Genomic DNA, 19,700 nt, shown 5'->3' with positions numbered 1-19,700 from the left:
AGAGCTCATAGCCACGACGGACAAGAATGGCATAGCTCAAGGAGTACAAACTAGATCGAGCGCGCGATAAGTACCTAGCGCGAGATCGGACGGGAGCAAAGTATAAGACGAGAGGTAATCACGTGACACGAAAAAGGAGACGGTATCCGAGAACAACGATGGTTGTTACAGGCATTCACGATGGTGTCGCGGGTGTGGGGTAAACAGTCCCAGCCAATGAGCGCCCCGCTTGAAGAGACTTCCAAGAATGATTAGAGGAGTGTGTGTAGAAGGATGAAAGACAGTGCAGAGTTTGATCCATTTGACTGCGAGGTTTGAACGAGCGCGCGAACTGCGTGGTCTGGCAAAGTGCAGCAAGTGCGGTGAGGACCGTCACTCCAGCGCGCATGAGCAGCAGTGGATTCAAAAGCGTTTCATATATCTAGACTATCTAGAGCTCAGAGCTCATCGTGTACGACCTCCTCGGTCTGCTCACCCTCTTCCTTCTCAGCGTCAGGCTCCGTGTTATCCCGCTTCAGCGCGGGCTCCCACACAGCTCCCGGCTCGTCAGAGTAAGTGACGAGCACCTCGACCTCCTCCTCGTTGACTGAGTCGCGGACGGCCGCCTTGCCGTCGGCAGGATGTTGCCGCGGGTCCTTGCTGTCGGCCTTGCTGTCAGCCTTGACACCGCCCTTTTGGCTATCGGCGGGGCCAGTCTTGCGCTTCGACTCGGGACGGTCAGACTCGTATGAGACGGGCGCGTCGGCGTCGGCGAGGATCTCCTCTAGCGCTTCGTCCTGCTCAGCCTGGACATGATTCTCGTGCGCGATCTCCTCCTTCAGGGCCTCCTCCTCCGCAGAGTCGGTCGCGGCGTCGTCGGAGGACGACGGAGCGTCAGAGTCCTTGAGACCCTGGGCCTTCTCGAGGGTTCCGGCGAGCTCATCGACAGAGCCACCAAGTTCGCTGGCACCAAGAGACGCGGCGAACTCCGCAATCTCGCGGTCATAGCTGTCCCACTCGGGGATCTGACGAGCGCGGCTGAGCTTGGGCTCCTTCGTGAGGGGGTTCTGGCACAGGTCGATGGTCTTGGCCGTCTTGAGCGATTCATCACTGCACCAAGTCTGACACCAGAGCCAGTCCTTGTCGAGCGTGAAGATGGGGATCTGCTGCTGCATCGAGTTGGGCAGGTCCTGATCCAGGTTGGCAAGGGAGTTCGGGTCGGCGGAGAGAGCGTGGTACATGCCACGGAGGCGGTCGCCGGCCGTCTGGGCGCGGAAGCGCTGCAAGTCCACGACGTACAGCGCCGAGATGTGGTAGGGATTGCCGCGCAACTCATTCTTCCAGTAGCCTGAGAGTTAGCTCTGCAGTCCAATCTTCACAGCTCGGTGGGTGAGCAGAACCCATGCGCTGAACAGGTGCGTCTGCTCGACTGGCAAGCTCAGCCGAGACAGCCCGACCGCTGACGCGACCGAGCAACTCGCATTGTGGACTCACCCTGCTTCCAGAACCTGAATCCCTCCATCTCTTCGCGGTCGTCGCCCATGGGCGGGTACGCATAGACGTGGCCCTCAAGGTCAAGGTCGACGAGCTCCTTCATATCCGTGCGCACGATCTGGTCGGCATCGACGAAGATGACCTTGTCAAGATCCATGGGGAAGAGCACGTCCAGGAAGAGAATCTTGTACGCCCAAATGATGCGCTGCTTTTCGCTCTGCGCACGCAGCCACGCCGGCCACTTGTACGTCACGAGCTCGTACTCGAAGCCGTAGTGTTCGGCCATCTGGGGCAGGAACTTGAGGAACGTCGGCGAGAGGAAGTTCTCGATGAACCAGAACTTGACGCTGGATTTCGTGTGCTTCATGACTGAGAGCATCATGATGGACGCGAAGCGCTCGTACAGCAGCCCACTGGCTACGGTGAAGATGTTGATGTCGGCGTGGCGCGACTTCTTGACGGGCGCGAGACCGACGGCGCTCTTGATCCTGTTTGTCAGCTATGAGGTCATTGACCAGCTGCCGCAGTCGACTCACTTGCTGAGCCAGCCTGCCGGCTCGTCCACCTCCAGGACGTCGGCAGTCTCCATGCCCTCCTTACGGGTGAAGCGGGGATAGATAGTGTTGCCCTCGAGACTCGTGAGGGTAACAATGTTGCCAGCGTCCTGGACGGAAGGCGATTCCCAGCCCTCGTTGCCCGCGCTCTGCAGTTCATAAACCTCCTCTCCGCGACCAGGACGGATAGTGAGGTCATACACGCCCGGCGGCGCCTTGAACTGCAGGTAGCCCAGGTTGGTCATGACCTGCGTGTCGGAGACAACCTCGTCCTCGCCCTGCGCGCGAAGCTGGAGCTGGAGTCCCGTAGGCGGGGTGCTGACGCCCTCGCGGGCGTGACCGTCCATGACGAGCTGCTTCAGATCGAAGAGCACGTGGGTCGGCTCGCCCAGCTGTCCGAGCATCAGGTTGTCGAGGTCGAGGGGAGAGTCGGTTGGGCTGATGATCCACGCCTGCGGGACGCTCATACCGAGGGTGTAGATAGGTGAGGAGGGCAGGTCGACGAAGCGCACGTCGGGCGACACCTCGTTGCCGTCCACGTCGAACGACAGCTGCGCGCGGAGCGACTCGCGGTAGAAGCGCTTCACCTTGATCTCCTTGGGACGCGGGTCGACATCGAAGTGCACGCTGATCGCAACACGGTCAAGCGACGAGAGCAGCTCGAGCAGGCCAGACCAACGCTGCGCCGTTTCAGAGATGGGGTCGACGATGACACCGAAGTGGTAAAGCGCGTTCTCGAAGTCGCCGATCTGGATCGAGCTGATGTCAGCTAGTGGTGACGAGCATAGCTTACGTTTCGCCCTTGTCCATCTGCTCGTAGGGACGCGCGCGAGGGCCAGAGTACGGCATGAAGATGCCCTCGGCGCCGCGCGGGTTGTAAGCGGACGCGATGGCAGACGACGTGCGCATGACGATGTCGGCGAGGCGCTCACTGTCTGTCAGCTTATTCCGATAGAGGTAGCCTACCGGGGGATGTCCTTGCCGTCGCCGATAGACATGGAAGCCACGAGCTGCGCGACAGGATCAACGCGCTTCTTGCCCTCAAAGTCCTCGAGCAGACCGAACGCCTTGGGTCTGAGGACATCGGGCTCGTCAATGGGTCCGATCAGGCGGCCGTTGACAAGTACGTAGGGCTGGGTGCCGTTTACGCCGAGGCGGTGCGCGACAGTGTTGCCGACAGACCAGAACTTGCCCGCCTCTGCCGTGACGCCGACAGTCCACCCGGCGCCGGTGAAGGCGTTCAGGGGCTCGTCCTTGCCCTCCGTGTCCAGCTCCTGCGGCGCCTGGCCGGCTTGGATCTCGTCCAGCGTTAGCTGGTCGACGTTCGTCTCGCGGCTGTTCAGCTCGTCAATGAACTCAATCAGCTGGCTGGGCTTGATTGTGTTCAGCTGACCCGTGCTGATGAGTTCAAAGAGGAGCGAGGAGAAGAGTCCGCTGCCGCCAGAAGGCTGCACATTAACGAAGCCCAGGCGCGATCGGCAGCCCTCAGTCTGCAGGTGCTCAAGCGCGTTACGGGCGAGCGTGAGACCAGCGTTCGAGTCGAGATCACCGACAATCCAGGTCGTGATAGGAACAGCCTCGTCACCGACTGATGTCAGTTCGCCGCTTCCGCAGCTAGACTCACCGGGGTAGACAAAGTTCTCGGCCAGGACATCGGCAGTGCCGTTGAATACATCGGCGAGATTGTACACGACGAGCTTCTCGCCCTGCTTCGGCACAATGTACTTGGCTTTGCGTTTGAGGGTCGAGGGGAGGTCGTAGAAGACGGTGGAGAGGTCACTGTCCTCACCTACGGCGCCACCGACGATGAGCTGCTGAAGCATCTGCGTCATGGAGATGAGCTCGTTCTGCAGCGCGCGCGTCCACCCGACGCCGATCGCGATCGGCTTGCCGTTCACCATGAGCGTGCCGCCTGTCGACTCCGAGGGCGTGATGCCGACACGCTCGAGCCAGTCCTGGGCGCGCTGAGAGCGCTTCGTCACCAGCTTGCTCTTGAGGACCGCGTCGAAAGGCGGCCACTCGCCAACCGCCGATTCGGTGATAGACTCGTACGCAGTCTCGACTGCCACATCGGTAACCTTGCCGCCATCCGTGATGGTGTCGAGCTGTTGTCAGTTATCCTCAGTCACTAAACAAATGATCAACTTACCGTCTTGATGTAGTCGTTAGCAGCCTCACGGCCGAGCTTCTCGTTGATGTAGAAGAAGATCTTGCCGGCCGTGTTGTCACCGACGGGAACGACACCAAAACGGACGGGGACACCGCGCCTGACGAAACCGAGCGCCTCGTTCGCGACGGTGCCGAGGCCGATCTTCTTCGACAAGTCAACGGCAAGAATCGCGTTGAGCGCGTTACGGCGCACAAGATGCAGCTGGCCCGGGTACACAGGACGCATGTACTGAGAGTTAGTAACCGAGCTGAAGCGTCAAACTCACCCCGTTCAGACTGCTCGGGAAGCGCACGTACTGCGCGTCATTCTCAATATCGTACATCCAGCCGATGACGTTGCCGCCCTCCTCACGGTCGCTGGCGTCGACGAGACCCTCAGACGGGCTGGTGCTCGCCTGCGCCGTACCGATGACCTCATCCGACATGAGCTCGACAGCCTCCTTTGGCGTGAAGCCGATGTCGAGGAGGGTGTTGATGTACGGCCGCTCAGAGCGGATCGCATTCAGAAGTCTGCCTGTCAGCTACACCGTGGTCGGTCGAACTCACCCAAAGGCATTCACGTCAGCTTCCTTAATGACCTTGCCGTTCAGAAGGAAGAGCGGCGAGACAGGGTACTCATGACCTGTGATGCGGGCGCGCTTCTTGATGCTGTCGGGCGCAGAGACCTTGCGGGCGAGCGCGGCAGTGTACTTGGGCAGGTTCTGCGACAGGTCCGTAAACGCCTTGAGCGGGTTCTTTGCGTTCTTGATGACCGTAATCGCATTGACGCCGACGCCTGTCTGTCAGTTGTCAGCGCACCTTCACAACTCACGCTTCGTCTCCTCCTCGGTCAGCGGCTTCGAGTTCTCAGTCCAGGGATCCTCGCCGAGCTCGGGGAAGACCGCAGCCTGCTTGTTCTCGAACACGACCTGCTTGCCGCCCTTAGCGCGCGCGCGGTCGTCGACGACGAGATAGTCCGTCTTCTTGAGCGCCATCTCGACGCCATACCCGCTGAGCAGGGTCTTGCGGGTACGCTCGCCCGTGGGGCGGTATCGGACAACATAGGCGAACTCGGGGACAGACTTGGTGTGCTGGTCGAGGTAGTTCAGGAGGGGCAGAGCATCGGGGTTAGGTGAGTAGTAGAAGACGGCCTTGGGCTCGGCGCCAGAGACATGGTCGAAGGGCAGAGTGCGAATCGGGACCTCAGTCGAGTTGCCGTCAATACCGCGCTCAACGGCGGCGCGCAGTTTCTCGGCGTCACAGTACGCCTTACCCTGGAACTCGACCCAGGCGGCACAGTCCGTGACTCCGAGAGCCGCCTCATCGAGCTTGGCGTATTGGGCGAACGCGGCTTCGATGCGCGGTGCGGTCGTGTGCAGCGACAGGGCGAGGTTGAACGTCGACTCATCGCCGGAGCAGATGTGATGCGAGCCCATGAGCTGGAGGGCATGCTCGTATTGCGACTCAGGTGTCTTGCGTAGGCCAACAATATGCGACGTGATCAAGCGAAGGAGCGGGAAGTAAGAGGACGCCGACTCGTCGTACGCGGTTTCACTGATGTCAGCTACACCCGGAGATGTTGCAGCTATCTCAGTTCAAGCGCGAGGGCGGCGTGCACACAAACCGTGACCGGAGAGGCTGCGGCACACATGCAAACACGCATAGAGCCCCGTCCACCAGTCCAAGATGACTCACAGGATTTCGAGCAGGAGTGGAGGTGCGCTCCAAGCCGTTTCTACGCCAACGCTGAACGGCACGGAGGACTGCGGCGCGGCCGCCGCAACGGCGGCGAACGCAGCAGCACCTGCGAGCCACTTCATTCTGTCGTAGGTAACAGTTGCAGTAGTTTCGCTGACGTGGCGAGCGGAAGCGACGTTTGTGCAAAAGTCAAAGAAGAGACAAGAACTTTGAACGAAGATGCGCTGGCACAACGGCGGAAGTGACGTGACGGGAGGGGGAGGAGTGCGTCGAAATCCGGGGTCTCCAGCTGCTTGTTGTTGGCACCCACGTGGAAGCACATCCCGTCGATCTCTCCCTTAACCCTTTCCGCGCCGTCATCCGCAGCGTCCGCGCTCTGGACCTCGGCGCGCACACCGGACGGAATATGGATACCAGGGACTCTCGGTGACCGACTAAGTGTCACGGCCGTCCCGCTGTCTCAAGCTGGCCGACAGCTCTTGACGGCTTTGTCAGGTGGGTTCACAGCGGGCCACGCGGAGCATCTCAAAGCCGACGTGCCTGCGTCCACAGATTCGGGTTCATGAAGCTTTCATATTTCTACTTTATCTAATCTTTGTTCTGATGTCTTAGTGATTGGTTTACATTGATGCACGTTTCCGAAAAAAGCCAGGGTTCGTAGTGTTCTTAGAGGTTGAGAGTCGCCACACGGGCGTCGACGTCGGCGCGCGCGGGAATGCTCTCCATCGCACCCGGGTTCTCAACAGCGAGGGTAGACGCCTGTGTCTGTCAGCTCAAGCTTCGGTAACCGCCAGCTCACCGTAATGCAGGTTGGGAAGATGTCCTTGAGGGGCGCGTCGTCGCCCTTCTCCATGAGCATGGCGGTGAAGTAGCCCGCAAACGTGTCACCGGCGCCAGTCGTGTCCACGACCTTCTTGGCGGGGACAGCGGGGAAGCTCTGGATCTCCTGCCCGGGGACGAGAGCGAGGACGCCGTCGGGTCCGATGGTCGTGACGATGACGATTTTGGGGTTAAACTCCTTGGCGGCGTGAAGAGCCTTCATGCGGATAATGCTCGCCTCGGCGACGCTGAGTCCCGCATCGACGGGCACCTTCTCGTACGCGTCGAGGATGGCCTCGAGCTCGCCCTCGTTCACGATCAGGAACTTGAGGCAGTCCCAGGGGAAGACGCGGAGCTCGGCGACGCTCGGCATCGGCGACGGGTTGTAGATCGTCGTCAGGCCGCGGGCACCCGCCTCGCGCATGTACGCCACCGTGTCGACGAGGGGGATTTCATTCTGCAGCAGCACATGCGTGTAGCCCTCCAGCTGGGGACCGTTCGCGTCAGCCCTGGCGTTCGCGCCGGCGTGAAGGACTGGATGTCAGCTGACCTTCCTTCCCGCTGTCACTCGTCACTCGTAGTCACTCGTCAGTGGCGTCGCGGCCCTGAGCGGCGACCCGCCGGCAACCACGGACTACCCGGTCCGCTCCGTATCGACTCCGTGGCCGTTGCCCGCTCGCCGCTCCGTTAAACACAACAACAGACTCACCGATGCTGTTCTCGCCGTCGGCGGCACGCTGAATGATAGCTCGTCCGGTGACCTGTTGTCAGCTTTATCGAGACCTGGTCAGCTCACCTCGCCGTCAAGAACGTGTACGCGAGAGACATCGACGCCGCCGCTCTCGATGAACCTCTTGGCCGCCTCGCCGTCGGCACCAATGTTGCCGTCGAGAACAACGCGTCCACCGGCACGTCCACACGCGAAAGCCTGGTTGGCGCCCTTGCCACCCGTCTTGCGGCTGAAGCCAGTCGAGGCTATCGTCTCGCCCGGGCGAACGATGTGGGGGAGGAGGTAGAACTCATCGATGTCTGAAGTCAGCTCGAGGGAGCAAGAAAGCTTACTGATGGAACCACGGCAGAGACACGCTTTGGAGGCCATGGTGTGTGATGGTGAAGGGAGAGAAGGCAATGGCGCGGATAGATAGAGGGGGAGGAGGGAAGGCGGCGCAATTGAGTGGAGGTGAGTGGAGGCCCGTTAGCGTAACCGGATCAACGTTGTTCTTCCGAGGATAACCCGGACAAAACAACCCGCCGCGGCACCTCCGCATACCTCGATTGCTTCTGCGATCCGTCCCCTTCGACACTGCACCATCCACAATGACACTCGCAGGAAACATCCTCGTCCTCGTGTCCGCCTTCCCGCTGATCTGGCGGACTGTCCAGCCCCTCATTCCGCCCCAATACGTCGAGTCGTACGCTTACTGGGACGCCGAGACGCTTAACGATGGCCAGAAGGTCGACGGCCGCGTCCCCCGCTGGCGCAATATGGGATACTGGACTGTAAGCTTTGTATCGCCGGCATCGATAGCTGACGACTCAGTCCCCTGATGAGAGCTTCACCCAGGCCAACGAGGCGCTCGCCAACAAGCTGCTCCAGTTCGCCGACGCCCAGACTGATGGACGCACCCTCGACATCGGCTTCGGTGGCGGCGAGACACTGCGTAAGTTTCCCCTCCTCTATGGTCATGCAGCTAGTTCGCAGCTCTTTCAAGCTGACATCAGTCCTCCACCTCTCGCAGGGCGCCAACGTGACCGGTCTAACGACCCTGCCTTCTGATGTCACTTCTGCCCGCGGCCTCGTCTCCTCCGTCTACCCCGAATCCTCCGTCGAGTACTACACCGGTTCTGCCAGCTACACCCGGGGCAAGGACGTCGACCACCCCCTGAACCCGGAGCGCGTGCTGGCTTCTGGCCCCGCGCAGCCCTTCGACCTGATCTACGCTCTCGACGTCGCTTATCACATCCCTCCGACGGTCTACCAGTTCGCAGCCAACGCGCACTCGGCACTGCGCGAACGCGGCGTGCTGGCGTACACCGACGTCCTGCCCCCTGCAAAGTTGACAAGTTTCCCGGGCCGCATCCTCGGCATGTGGCTCGCGCTCCCTCTCGGCGTGCCGCACCGGAACGTGATCGACCGTCCCGCGTCCCTGGACGAGTACAAGGCCGAGCTCGAGCAGATGGGCTACGACAACGTGCGTATCGAGGACTGGAGCAGCAATGTCTGGGAAGGGCTTGCGGACAATCTCGAGAAGCGCGAGGGTAAGGGCTGGAAGCTTGCCGCCAAGGGCTTCCGGTACGCGGGCAAGCATGGGTGGAAGTACATCGCCGTCCGCGGCGAGAGGGGCACGCCGCCCTCCCAGCAGACGGCGGAGGAGCAAGAGGAGGAGCACAATGAGCATCACGACGAGAAGAACGAGAAGGAGGCCGAGCTCTAAACAGCCAGGAGTAAACTGTACTTTCAACACTGTACACGTACACGACACCCATCGCTTGACAAGCGATTGGAACTGAAAATTGCGATCAGACCCGAAAAACGCTCATTACTTAGCCGGCGCCGTGCGCCGCATGTATCTTGCCCTATAGCGAATGTCTCATGCATATGTTATGTTGGTAGTGACAACAGTCTTCTTTACTTCCAATGAGAGTTCTATCCCCTGGTATCACTGGTAGCCGCCTAGTCGACCTCGTCCTCATAGGGCCGCTCCTCGGGCTCCGGGTCCTCGACCTCCTCGCGCATCTCGGCCAGTCGTCTCCGCATAGCCTGGTGTGTCAGCTAACCACCAACGTCATCGCAGCTAACCCCACTTCCCCGCCACATCCCTTCCTGGCCCGTGATAGGCAGCAGTGGCCGTAGCCGATGGATAGTGAAGCGGACAATGGGCCGACGTCCCAATGACAGCACATACCTTCTCGGTCCTCGTCGGCGGCACGCGACGACAGATCAACGCCCCAACGAGCGCCATAAGCCCGCCAAAGCGGAGCACCCACGCGACGCCCGTCTTGTTCTCGAGTCCGGGGTCCGAGTCGGGATCCCCGTCCGCGACGCGGAAGATGACCGAGGCGACGATCGCGACCTGCTGTCAGCTATCCGATGCTACCCAAGCTGGCCCTTTCCCTGATCCCTCCCAGATCCACAGGCAAGTGCAGCGAAGAAAGAGGCAACTCACAATGAACTGCGGCAGCACAATGGCCAAATTGTGGATGCCCATAATCGTGCCGCCGGCCACGGGGCCGTGGGTGATATACTCCTGTCCGGCGCCTTCGAGGTCTGTAGCCGAGTAGCTCCTGTTCTTGAGTCCCGGCCTCGCCCTGGTGGGCGACTCGGGGTGGCTGCGCGTACTCCGCAACGAGCCGCCGGGACTCTCCATCGTGCCGTAGGACACGGTCTGGGAGACGCCCGACCCAGCAGGCCCAGCAGGCGGTGTAGGGCGGGGCTCGAGCTCCTTCAGGAACTCCATCATCATCGCGAAGGGCACCCAGCACGCTACGGCCCAGCAGATGCCCACGAGCGCAATCATGACGGTCGCCTGCCAGACGGTCGTGATGAAGAACGTAGACATCATCAGGACGAAGAAGAGCACGAGCGCAAACGTCCACACGTTGCGCAGCATGAAGGGCACTGTGTTGTCAGCTTGCACTGAACTAGAGGTCGGCTAGTGGGAGGGGGAACTCACTTCTCGGCAACTTCAGCGGACGCCCGTCTCGCGCCGCGTCCGCCTTCCACATGCGCACGAGCTCGCGCACGCGGGCCGTCTCGGCCGCAGCGACCTGGTCGCGCTGTGCGCTCTCTGGCGACTCGACCGGCGTCTCGGCCTCGTCCTCGAGAGCCTCGGTCGGCTTCAGCAGTCGGCGGTCGCGGTCGGCCAGTTTCGGCAGCACTGTTCCAGCAATGATCGCGACTGGGCATTAGCTTTCAACAAGCGCTGGCAGCTTACCAAAAGAGTGTATCAGGAGCGCGAAACTACCAACACGCGTGGCGTAGTTCCGGTCAGGCTCTCGACCGATCTCGTGCGCCATGACTTCGGCAACGTACGTCGTCGAGTAGAAGAGGAACGGGAACCAGCCCATGAAAGCTGCGATTTGGACCTGTCATGTCAGCTTCTCGGCACCAAACGCAGCTCACCATGCACATGCGCCGAACGGGACGGGGGAGACTGAGGACCGCCTCGTGGATAGTGTTGATCATATCGCGGAACTTGGACCGGCGGCCGAAGAGCTGCGGCCGCTCGCTCTCCTCAAACGTGGCGCATGTGATCCACACCGTCACGATGAGGATGACGAGGGCGACGACGCAGAGTTTCCGGAACTGGTCCCCGCCCAGGAGACGAAGGACGGGCACCTTGTTCAGATTCAGGAAGCCGAGAGTGAATCCCACAATGTTGCCGATATGGTTGAAGCGTCCGTTCCAGGCGTTGGCCGAGTTGATCTGCTCGCTCGGCGTCACGTCGAAGACAAGGCAGCGCAGGGCTGCTTGCAAGCTGTATTCTGTCAGCTAAGGTTGCCCAGTCTTGCAGCTATAAGTTCATACCCGTTCAGAGCAAAGTCGAGGCAGTAGAAGCAGAACACAGCAATCAGGATCGCGACCTTCTTGACCTGTTGACGTCAGCACCAGCCTCAAAGAACACACACCATCTTCTGCGTGTTCGGGTCCCAGTCGCCCTGGCCACCACCAATGATATCGACGATAGCCTTGGCAACAGGTTGCGTGAACGCGAGTCCAATGCCGCTGATAACAAGTAGCCCCGTGCTCATGACAACCCAGTAGCGACGCCTGTATCTGCTCGTGGACGAGTCCGAAATGGCGCCAATGAGGGGCTGCACGACGAGACCCGAGATGGGGCCCGCGAGCCAGACGAGGGACGTCAGTTCCTCGCTCAGCCCAAGGCCGAGGAGGTATGGCGTTCCGTATCCGAGCTCGACACTCCATGCAATCTGTCGTCAGCTCTGGTTCTAGCCATGCGAGCTCACCTGGCTTCCGCCCATGGACACAGTGAGCGCAATGAGCTGCAATGTACTCAGCCGCGGTGCCTCCTTCGGCGGCGGCGCGATACGCGACATGCCGCTATCCCCGAAATGCGGCGCCTGGGACGTGTGCGGCGACGAGCTGGATCCATTGAAGCGGCGCGCAGACGGCGACTCGGGCTCCCGCGCCATCCACCCGTTACCGTTGCTCCGGCTCGTGGGCGACATCAGGCTCGAGAGACTCGTGTACCGCACCTGCTCCTGGCCGCCGGCGCCAGTGGACGGTCGGCCGTGTCCAAGTCCGTTACCGTTCGTGTGTGTGTTGATCGGAGAAGGGGTGGAGGGCAGCGTTGGCTCGGAGCTCCTAGCTCTCGAGCCTCGGGCACTCGCACTCGGCGGCGTGCGCCCAAAGTTGCGGATGGGCGAGTCGCGCGGACTCCGGCCTAGACTCGACATGGTAGTTAGATGGATGAGTGAGCGGAGTCATGAAGTCGAGTCGCAAGAGGTCGGGCTGGTGGCGACAGTGACGCCAGGCACGGATGATCGCAGTCCGCCGCCCGCCGTAGGGCGAATACGTCAGTGGGCGCTAACGTTATTCCTTCCAGGCCCCGCCCCGTCCCTGTCCACGTTCCCCTCGAATTGGCATTCCGAGTGGCTATCACTTCCTGCAAGTGACGGTCTCGTCGACGTGACTGCTCTCGGCGCAGTTATGATTTTGTGGGGTAGAGGTGTGAGCTGGGATACACAGAGTTGCCTGGGTACGTAAAGAAGCGCAGGGTGGCGGTACGATTATCAGCCGGCTGCTCAGGAACGCTCTTCCGGTACGCAGTACGACCAGAGTCAGTCTCACAGCGCGTCCCCCCAGCCTACCTCCTCTTCCTTGCCAAACAGTCTTCGCCAACACTTCATACCATTCTGGGTACATTGAAGCCTGTAAAGGAAACGTCCAGTGGTCGCGAACAGCCGGCTGCCGCGCTTGAGAGGCGAGCGCTCTGCCGACAGGCCACGCGGCGACACGGCACACAGCGAGAAATTAACGGGTCTGATCGTATAACGGTTAGTACACAAGATTCTGATTCTTGTAATCTGGGTTCGATTCCCAGTCGGACCTTTCCTTTTGGACTCTGGAGTGCTCGTGGGTTCCTGGAGATATCCATACCATACCCTCTTTTTCTCCTCATTGCCCAGTCCTTCCCCCATAGGTGCATCTCCGTGATTATCTTACACACATGCATACGTGAATGCCCGAGTCCGTGATTGCTATGATGATACTAATGCTGGTTTATGCGCCTGCGCAAAGTCCTTCCACTGTACACCCCCTCCTTTCCCCTTTCCTCTTCACTCCTGTTGGTTGGGGACCTACTGCATTCCCTCAAAACACTCGACGCAGTACGCCTTGTTCTCAAGCGGGAAGAAGAGGTTGTTCGCGAACGGGCTCCGGCACTGCTCGCAAACAAAGCATTCCCTGTGCCACTTGCCGCCGAGTGCTCCGACTGCGATATCGGGGATGGGCTGGCGGCACGCCTTGCACTTGGGCTTGTGGAGCTTGAGATGGCAGCGTTCGCAGTACGGGTGGCCCTTGTGGATGACAAAGTCGTTTGTCTCGTCCACCTCATCCTCCTCCTCGATACCCCGACGGGCCGCTTCCGAGCGCTGTGTTCCGGGAGCACTGCTCTTCGAGGGGTCGAGGAACGGGTCGCCGCACTCGGAACAGAAGAAGTGCAGCTCGTGGTAAAACCGCTGGCCCAGCTCCTCGTCGTTCAGCGTGATGAAGCGCGGGTCCACGATCGGTGTCCGGCAGTGGTGACACTTGGGCGCGAAGCGCTCGTGGTAGTCCAGGTGGCAGTAGGGCTGCCCGTCGTGCTCGTACGCCGACACGTGCTCCAGGTGCTCGCCGCAGACACCGCACTGGAAGCACTGCGGGTGGAAGCGCTTCCCCATCGCCGAAACAATGCGGCCGATGATCGCCTCGTTGCACCCGGCGCACACGATTGCGCTGCTCGCGTGTACGCGGGTTGGCCCAGCGGAGGCACGCGTGTCACTCGACTCGACCGCGATCGTCGGCTGACCACTGAATTCGAACCCGGACGGCGAGGCGGGACGCTCAGCGCGGGGGCTCGACGGCGCAGAGCCGATCGAGATGCCCGGAGGAGGAACAACAATGCTCGGCGGCTGGGGGTCATCGTTCACAGGCGAGGCAACACGAATCGAGGGCGCCTTGGGTGGCGATCCGACATTGATAGACGGTACTTGAGGTGCACCAACGTTGATGGAGGGCACGCTGCGCGGAGGAGGCTTCGGCGGCGATCCGACCGAAATGGTCGGAACGGCGGGCACGGAGCGAGGCGACTTTGGCGGAGAGCCAATGTTGATCTGCGGGACAGATGGCGCAGGCGACCGCGATCGAGGAGGTGAGCCAATGTTGATTTGCGGCACCTTCGGTGTGGCCTCGCCCACGCTAATGACTGGGATGTCGGGAGTCACAATCGTGGGCGCCTGAGGGAAACCGACAGGCGTCATAGGCGTACGCGGAGAGTTAGACCCGTTGGACGTCGGGCTTCGCGAACCTGAACCTACACTCATGCCTGCCATCTGCTGGGCGAGATCATCCGGCCCCTCCTCCGCTATAGGAGAGGACGGCGACTTGCGACCGTTCGAGCGCCGGATCCCTGCCGCAGCCGACATTGCACCACGGTCCAGACTCTGGCTTGCCGAGACGCCGACAGGAGGGCTAGGGAGGACTCGTTTGCCGGGACCAAAGTTGCCGCGGTCGAGCGACTTAACGGAGGCAACGGTGTCTGAGCGCTGCAACAGCTCCTCGACAGCGCGGTTGCGAGGAATGTTAGAGGGGAAGCCACCCGAGCGCATCAACTGGTACGCCGACGGTGTCGGAGCGTCGCTGGGAGCGCCGGCGGGCGTAGGTAGCGCACGGCCGCCGCTGCCATTCTGCAGACCCATCCGCGTCGGCTGAGGAGACTTGGGCACCTCCGATGCACGCGGTAGGGGCTCCCTCGTGGGCGACGACGACCGAGAGTCACTACCCTCAGTCTTTGGGGCACTGTCACTCCCGCCGGTCATCCAAGAAGGAGGGGCGGGGGGAGGCGCAAACTTCGACGTAGACGCAGGAGGCTGCTTGAAGTTGGCGAGCGAGGGGTGGGCGGGACTTGGCGAAGGGTTACGCTGAGGTGGCTGAGGCGAAACCGAGCGCGGCGGGGGCTGGGGTGAAGCGCTACGCTGGGGAGACTGAGGAGGCTGAGGCGGCGCCGATCGTTGCGGTGGCTGGGGCGAGTGTGATCGCAGAGGAGGCTGGGGAGACGGCGATCGCTGAGGCGGCTGGGGCGGCTGGGACTGCTGGCTGGTTGCGCTGTGGAGGCGCAGGAGAGCCGTTCGCTCGGGGGAGCGGTACAGGTCGCCCGCTTCCGGGAGCGCCCATCATGGCCAAGACGTGCGGCGGGAGGTTTGGCTGGCTAGGCGCGGGCGACTGTCCATTGGGTTGCGCGGGGGAGCTTGTCGCCGTTTGAGCTGCAGGGGGTGGTGTCGGCGTGGACGGTGTCGGGGTTGACGCCGCGGACGCTGTTGCAGCTGCGCGTAAAGCAGCTTCGCGTTCTCGCTTGCGCTCCTGGAATGTCTTGAACGCAGGAGCCTGATAGTCTGTCTTGCGCTGGGGAGACGGAATGGCGACGGTGTCGGAGCGGGCAAGGGGGCGGGGTGGGGTCTGCTGCTCGAGGTACGGCTGGGCAGCGTACGACTGCTGGTAAGCCTGTTGAGCCCCACGGTGCGTCTGCGGGAGCGACTGCTGCGGGTACTGCTGCTGAGGAGCGTACTGCTGAGGCGTCGGGTGCTGGCCATAGGACTGGTGTGGTGACGGGTGCGAGTGGTATGACGAGTGCGGCGAGGGCTGAGAGTGATGAGACTGCTGGGACAGTTGGCCGTACGAGCCATAGGTCTGTTGCGGGTAAGCCTGCTGCCCGAACGAGTGCTGAGCGTAGGGTTGTTGCGGGGGCTGAGGCTGCTGACCAAACGACTGCTGGTGGTATCCAGGCTGAGGTGCAGATTGCGGTGGCGGTTGCTGATACGGTTGCGGCGGCTGCTGTGGAGGTGGAGCCTGAGGATGTTGTTGCGGCTGCTGGTGCTGCTGCTGACCGTACCACTGCTGCTGCTGCTGAGGCTGTGCGTACGCCTGTTGCTGAGGATGTTGAGGATGTTGGGGTTGAGCATGGGCGGCCCCGGGGTAGGTCGACGGGCCGGGCATGCTCTGCTGATAGTACTGTTGGTGAGGGTGCGGAGGATTGTTTACGCCTGTGGGGTACGATGCTTTTAGTTGTCAGCCCAAACATGCTGCGGGATGTTTGTTTGTGTCTCTCGCACGGACAGGGAGTCGATGGTACTCACGCGTCTGTGTGGAGTACATAGCCATGGCTGGGGCGGGGTGTATCACGAGACAAGAGACGAAGGTGGGAGAGGTGCAAGGGTGTTTGGATAGAGTAGATGAGAGATGCAGGAAACGATATGAATGAGTAAGATCTGGAGACGAGGATGGAGCGGAGGGAGGCGGAGGGAGGCAGAGGGGGTGGGAAGAGGGGGAGCGGGGGGAAATGGCAGAGGCAGGGGCTGGACGGTGCTGGATGAAAACAACGGAACCATCTGGTGCGACATGTCGGAAATCAGTCGCGACCCTCCTCTGCCCAGCTGCCCAGCATTTGGCCAGAACCCAATTTGTGGATCACTCTGGCGGCACTCGGCCCAAACAGAGCCAGCAAGAGATCAGCATGCGACCAGCTGCTCATACGTATGTCATAGCCATCTCCTCATGCAATCACACTACATCGTTCCCAGGCATTCATCCATTCATACTTCGAGTCTGTCGTCAGGACCCACTCCTCTTCGGGCAACACGATAAACAACCCCAAACACAAGGCACCTCCTGCTGATGGACAGGCACTCTCCCCCTCTTGCCAGCAAGTTGACTCTCCGACACTCTGCACATTCTGGACATCGAGGCATGCATCTCCTGTAACGCAACGCGAATCAGTCACGCCAATCTATAATCTAGTTCTTCAGCTTCTTCTGCTGCTCGACATCAGCGTCTTCCTCCTCGCGGGCGTGCTTTGACCCAGCGTCGGCCTTGGGCTTGGGCGCCATCGTCTTCTCCACGTTGTTCATGTCAATCTCCGACCAACTGGTTCCGTCAGCGTGCGTACTCTTCAGCCTACGTCGACATACTGGGGCAGACGCATCGGGAGGTTCTCAGGCTTGAGCTCTGGCCAGTGCTCGTCGACAATCTTAACGATCTCGTTGAAGATGACCTCGTACCCCTTGGCGGTGAGGTGCAGACCGTCACTGTTTGTCAGCTTCGAAGAGACTGGGTAGCTCACTAGAAGAAGGGGCGGAGCTTGTCCGGCTCTCGACCGCCAGCGGCTCGCTCGATGGCGCCCCACGCATCGAGCGTGACGATAGGCTCATCCTCCTCATGACATTCATGGACGACCATGCCGGGTGTGTCGCGGTACTCCTCGCTGTGCTGCAGGCTACGGTCGAGCGTGGGCGCCTCGCCCTTGGACCCAAACTCCTTCCACCGCGCGAGCTGGCCCTTGTGTCGGTCCTCCTCCACGATGGGCGTGACGCCGATGAGAATAATCTTCGTCTCGGGCGAGTAGTACTCCGAGTTCTCAGAGGTAACCATGGTCATGATCTCGGAGAGGTGCATGCCGTAGTCGTTCTCTGATACGTGCTGCGGACGCCCCTCGAGCACACTGTCGTTCGCACCGTACCACAGTGTCATGAGAGGGATCTTCTGTGCCCGGCCAGCAGCGCGGTCGGCGGCGGTGCCAAACGACTGCTTGAAAGCCTCAACACCCCTGTCTGTTAGCTGCGAGAGAACTGAGTAGCTCACATCTTGCTGTTGTAGCCACCGTAGCCTCGGTTCAGGACGTCGAGGCGGCGCAACCAGTGCTCGCTCATGCGCTGGGCGAGCGAGCCCGGCGTCCACGCCTGCGTCAATGAGTCGCCCTGCCATGTCAGTTAACTCCCAAGCTCCTGACTTACGAGGAGGTAGATGGCGTCGGTGTACGAGGCAGCCATAATTTCTGGTGTGCAGAGCGACAAGTTGGGCATATGGGCATCAGTAGTCACCCTCAGTATACCGCCAGGGTCCTCGCGGCAGCGACCTCCACCGGGCGCGCGGAGGCAAGGGATCGCCACGCGACGTGCCTGGCTGGCAGCGGCAAACGGCGACGGACGCTTCAGTCATCGCCACTGGTCTTTCCGAAATCCTCGTCGATCACCATCTTCTCTTCGATACAACAATCATGACGACAACAGACGCTACGATAACGACAGAAGCGAAGCAGGACCCCGTGTTTCTCCTGAATGGAGATGGACCCTACGTCATGCCCCAGAAGTACATCTTCAGCAAGGCGCACCTCGAGGCATTCACGCGGAGCAAGACGCACGACGCGATTCTCGGCTTCATCGACGAGCTTAATGACACGGTCGTGGGCGTCAAGCTCTCCGAGGCAGGAGAGCCTTCAGAGGTGAGCTTTCTTTCTTGAGCTTAGCTGACCCCAGGCATGCGCCGCGGTGCTGCAGATTCTGGACGACGTGCTCGAGGCAGCGAAGGCGACGCCGCCAGTAGACAACAAGCTGTCCCGATTCGGCAACCCAGCCTTCAAGACGTTCTACGACAAGGTCACCGCGAGCTCGGAGAAATGGCACAGCACGATTCCGGGCCTGAAGCCCGAGGCCGTGTGCGAGGTGCAGGCGTACTTCACCGAGAGCTTTGGCAACCGTGAGCGCGTCGACTATGGATCCGGACACGAGCTGAACTTTCTCTGCTGGCTGCTTGTCCTGACCCGTCTCGGCGTGTTCACGCAGAGCGACTATCGCTTCCTCGTCCTCGGGGTGTTCTGGCGATACATCCTCGTCATGCGATACCTCCAGAGCACGTACTGGCTCGAGCCGGCTGGGTCGCACGGTGTCTGGGGTCTCGACGACTATCAGTTCCTCCCCTTCCTCTGGGGCGCGGGGCAGATCAAGAGTGAGTAGGGGTGAAGAGCGGAGCTGCGAAGCGGCGTAGCGTTTCCTTGAGGGCGTGGCGGTTCCCGTCGCTTCCCCGTCGCTCCCGGCCCGTCTTCAGCTGCGCTATCCACGACGTCAAGCTGACATCCAGGCCATAAGCACATGCGGCCGAAGGCGATCCACGACGCCGAGCTCCTCGAGGCCTTCTCTCCGGAGTACATGTACCTCTCGTGCATCGCGTTTATCAACTCGATCAAGACGCACAGCCTGCGGTGGCATTCGCCGATGCTCGACGACATCTCCGCCGTCAAGACATGGGACAAGGTGAACAGCGGGATGCGCAAGATGTATGCGGCCGAGGTGCTCTCCAAGCTGCCCGTGATGCAGCACGCGCTGTTCGGGAGCATCCTCTCCTTCCCGACGCCAGAGGAGGATCCGGAGCTCGCGAAAGCCATCGCGGACCAGGGCGAGGTGCAGCTCGACGCGCACGGCCATGTGCACGAGAAGGGCTGGGCGATGGACTGTTGTGGAATCGCCGTGCCCAGCGCCTTTGCCGAGGCGGCCGCCGTCAAGGGAGGCGCGGCGCAGGTCCAGCCCCCGCCGTTCACGGCTAGACCGGGGATCAAGCCGATTCCGTTCGACTAGGCGCGAGCACGAAGCGCGCGCACGTGGAGAATGTGCTTGCGCGCGAGTGTTGTGCCCATGCATTCCGCGTCCTCGAGTAGAGTAATGTGGAGGGAGAAGTAGAATAGACCAGTCTTGTGTACAACAATCAAACCAAAATCCAAACCGGCCCAGGCACTAGGTGTACTATGCAGAGAGAAGTCAAGCACCGGACAATGCGGCGAGATGAGACGGGGTGCGCAGCTGATTCTGAACGGAGATGCCATCGACTGACTCACTCGGAGACAGTTGCGCAGCAAACGAAGTGGAGCTAGTGGAGATTGTTCCAAACCTGTTGCAAGCAAAGTGGAGATTGTTCCAGGATGCTCTTCAGCACTCCAGACTGGCCTGACTCGGACGAGTTTG

General features: G+C 61.0%; 7 protein-coding genes and 1 non-coding gene across 8 annotated transcripts; 3 read left to right on the top strand and 5 right to left on the bottom strand.

Moving 5' to 3' along the window:
• Positions 1-437: 437 nt before the first annotated feature.
• A1Q1_05386 (UDP-glucose:glycoprotein glucosyltransferase) lies at positions 438-5,995 on the bottom strand (the record flags this gene model as incomplete). The annotated part of the gene is made up of 10 exons (XM_014322118.1): positions 438-1,327; positions 1,474-1,961; positions 2,010-2,786; positions 2,994-4,132; positions 4,177-4,444; positions 4,494-4,717; positions 4,757-4,975; positions 5,078-5,739; positions 5,800-5,813; positions 5,871-5,995. The coding sequence occupies 10 exons, from the start codon at positions 5,993-5,995 to the stop codon at positions 438-440; spliced, it is 4,806 nt and encodes a 1,601-aa protein (XP_014177593.1).
• A 544-nt stretch (positions 5,996-6,539) lies between these two features.
• On the bottom strand, positions 6,540-7,791 carry A1Q1_05385 (ATP binding protein; the record flags this gene model as incomplete). Its single annotated transcript, XM_014322117.1, has 4 exons — positions 6,540-6,632; positions 6,673-7,226; positions 7,402-7,429; positions 7,489-7,791. The coding sequence occupies 4 exons, from the start codon at positions 7,789-7,791 to the stop codon at positions 6,540-6,542; spliced, it is 978 nt and encodes a 325-aa protein (XP_014177592.1).
• Positions 7,792-8,009: 218 nt separating this feature from the next.
• On the top strand, positions 8,010-9,127 carry A1Q1_05384 (uncharacterized protein; the record flags this gene model as incomplete). Its single annotated transcript, XM_014322116.1, has 3 exons — positions 8,010-8,192; positions 8,233-8,353; positions 8,415-9,127. 3 exons carry the CDS (start codon positions 8,010-8,012, stop codon positions 9,125-9,127), a joined length of 1,017 nt encoding a protein of 338 aa, XP_014177591.1.
• A 239-nt stretch (positions 9,128-9,366) lies between these two features.
• On the bottom strand, positions 9,367-12,110 carry A1Q1_05383 (uncharacterized protein; the record flags this gene model as incomplete). The annotated part of the gene is made up of 9 exons (XM_014322115.1): positions 9,367-9,453; positions 9,599-9,766; positions 9,860-10,311; positions 10,367-10,570; positions 10,726-10,765; positions 10,816-11,170; positions 11,221-11,279; positions 11,322-11,606; positions 11,661-12,110. 9 exons carry the CDS (start codon positions 12,108-12,110, stop codon positions 9,367-9,369), a joined length of 2,100 nt encoding a protein of 699 aa, XP_014177590.1.
• A 583-nt stretch (positions 12,111-12,693) lies between these two features.
• On the top strand, positions 12,694-12,765 carry A1Q1_t410. The gene has a single exon. It is a non-coding gene; the product is annotated as a tRNA-Gln (tRNA).
• Positions 12,766-13,013: 248 nt separating this feature from the next.
• Positions 13,014-16,071, bottom strand: A1Q1_05382 (uncharacterized protein; the record flags this gene model as incomplete). The annotated part of the gene is made up of 3 exons (XM_014322114.1): positions 13,014-14,933; positions 15,004-15,968; positions 16,047-16,071. The coding sequence occupies 3 exons, from the start codon at positions 16,069-16,071 to the stop codon at positions 13,014-13,016; spliced, it is 2,910 nt and encodes a 969-aa protein (XP_014177589.1).
• Positions 16,072-16,703: 632 nt separating this feature from the next.
• Positions 16,704-17,670, bottom strand: A1Q1_05381 (uncharacterized protein; the record flags this gene model as incomplete). Its single annotated transcript, XM_014322113.1, has 2 exons — positions 16,704-16,833; positions 17,030-17,670. 2 exons carry the CDS (start codon positions 17,668-17,670, stop codon positions 16,704-16,706), a joined length of 771 nt encoding a protein of 256 aa, XP_014177588.1.
• Positions 17,671-17,962: 292 nt separating this feature from the next.
• On the top strand, positions 17,963-19,316 carry A1Q1_05380 (phosphotyrosyl phosphatase activator; the record flags this gene model as incomplete). Its single annotated transcript, XM_014322112.1, has 3 exons — positions 17,963-18,187; positions 18,243-18,690; positions 18,823-19,316. 3 exons carry the CDS (start codon positions 17,963-17,965, stop codon positions 19,314-19,316), a joined length of 1,167 nt encoding a protein of 388 aa, XP_014177587.1.
• Positions 19,317-19,700: the final 384 nt, after the last annotated feature.

The sequence above is a fragment of the Trichosporon asahii genome (assembly GCF_000293215.1).
Source record: "Trichosporon asahii var. asahii CBS 2479 unplaced genomic scaffold scaffold00071, whole genome shotgun sequence".
In the NCBI taxonomy this organism is placed as follows: Eukaryota; Fungi; Basidiomycota; class Tremellomycetes; order Trichosporonales; family Trichosporonaceae; genus Trichosporon; species Trichosporon asahii.
Note: the sequence above shows the minus strand (reverse complement) of the source record. Positions and strands in the feature narration are given on the sequence as shown.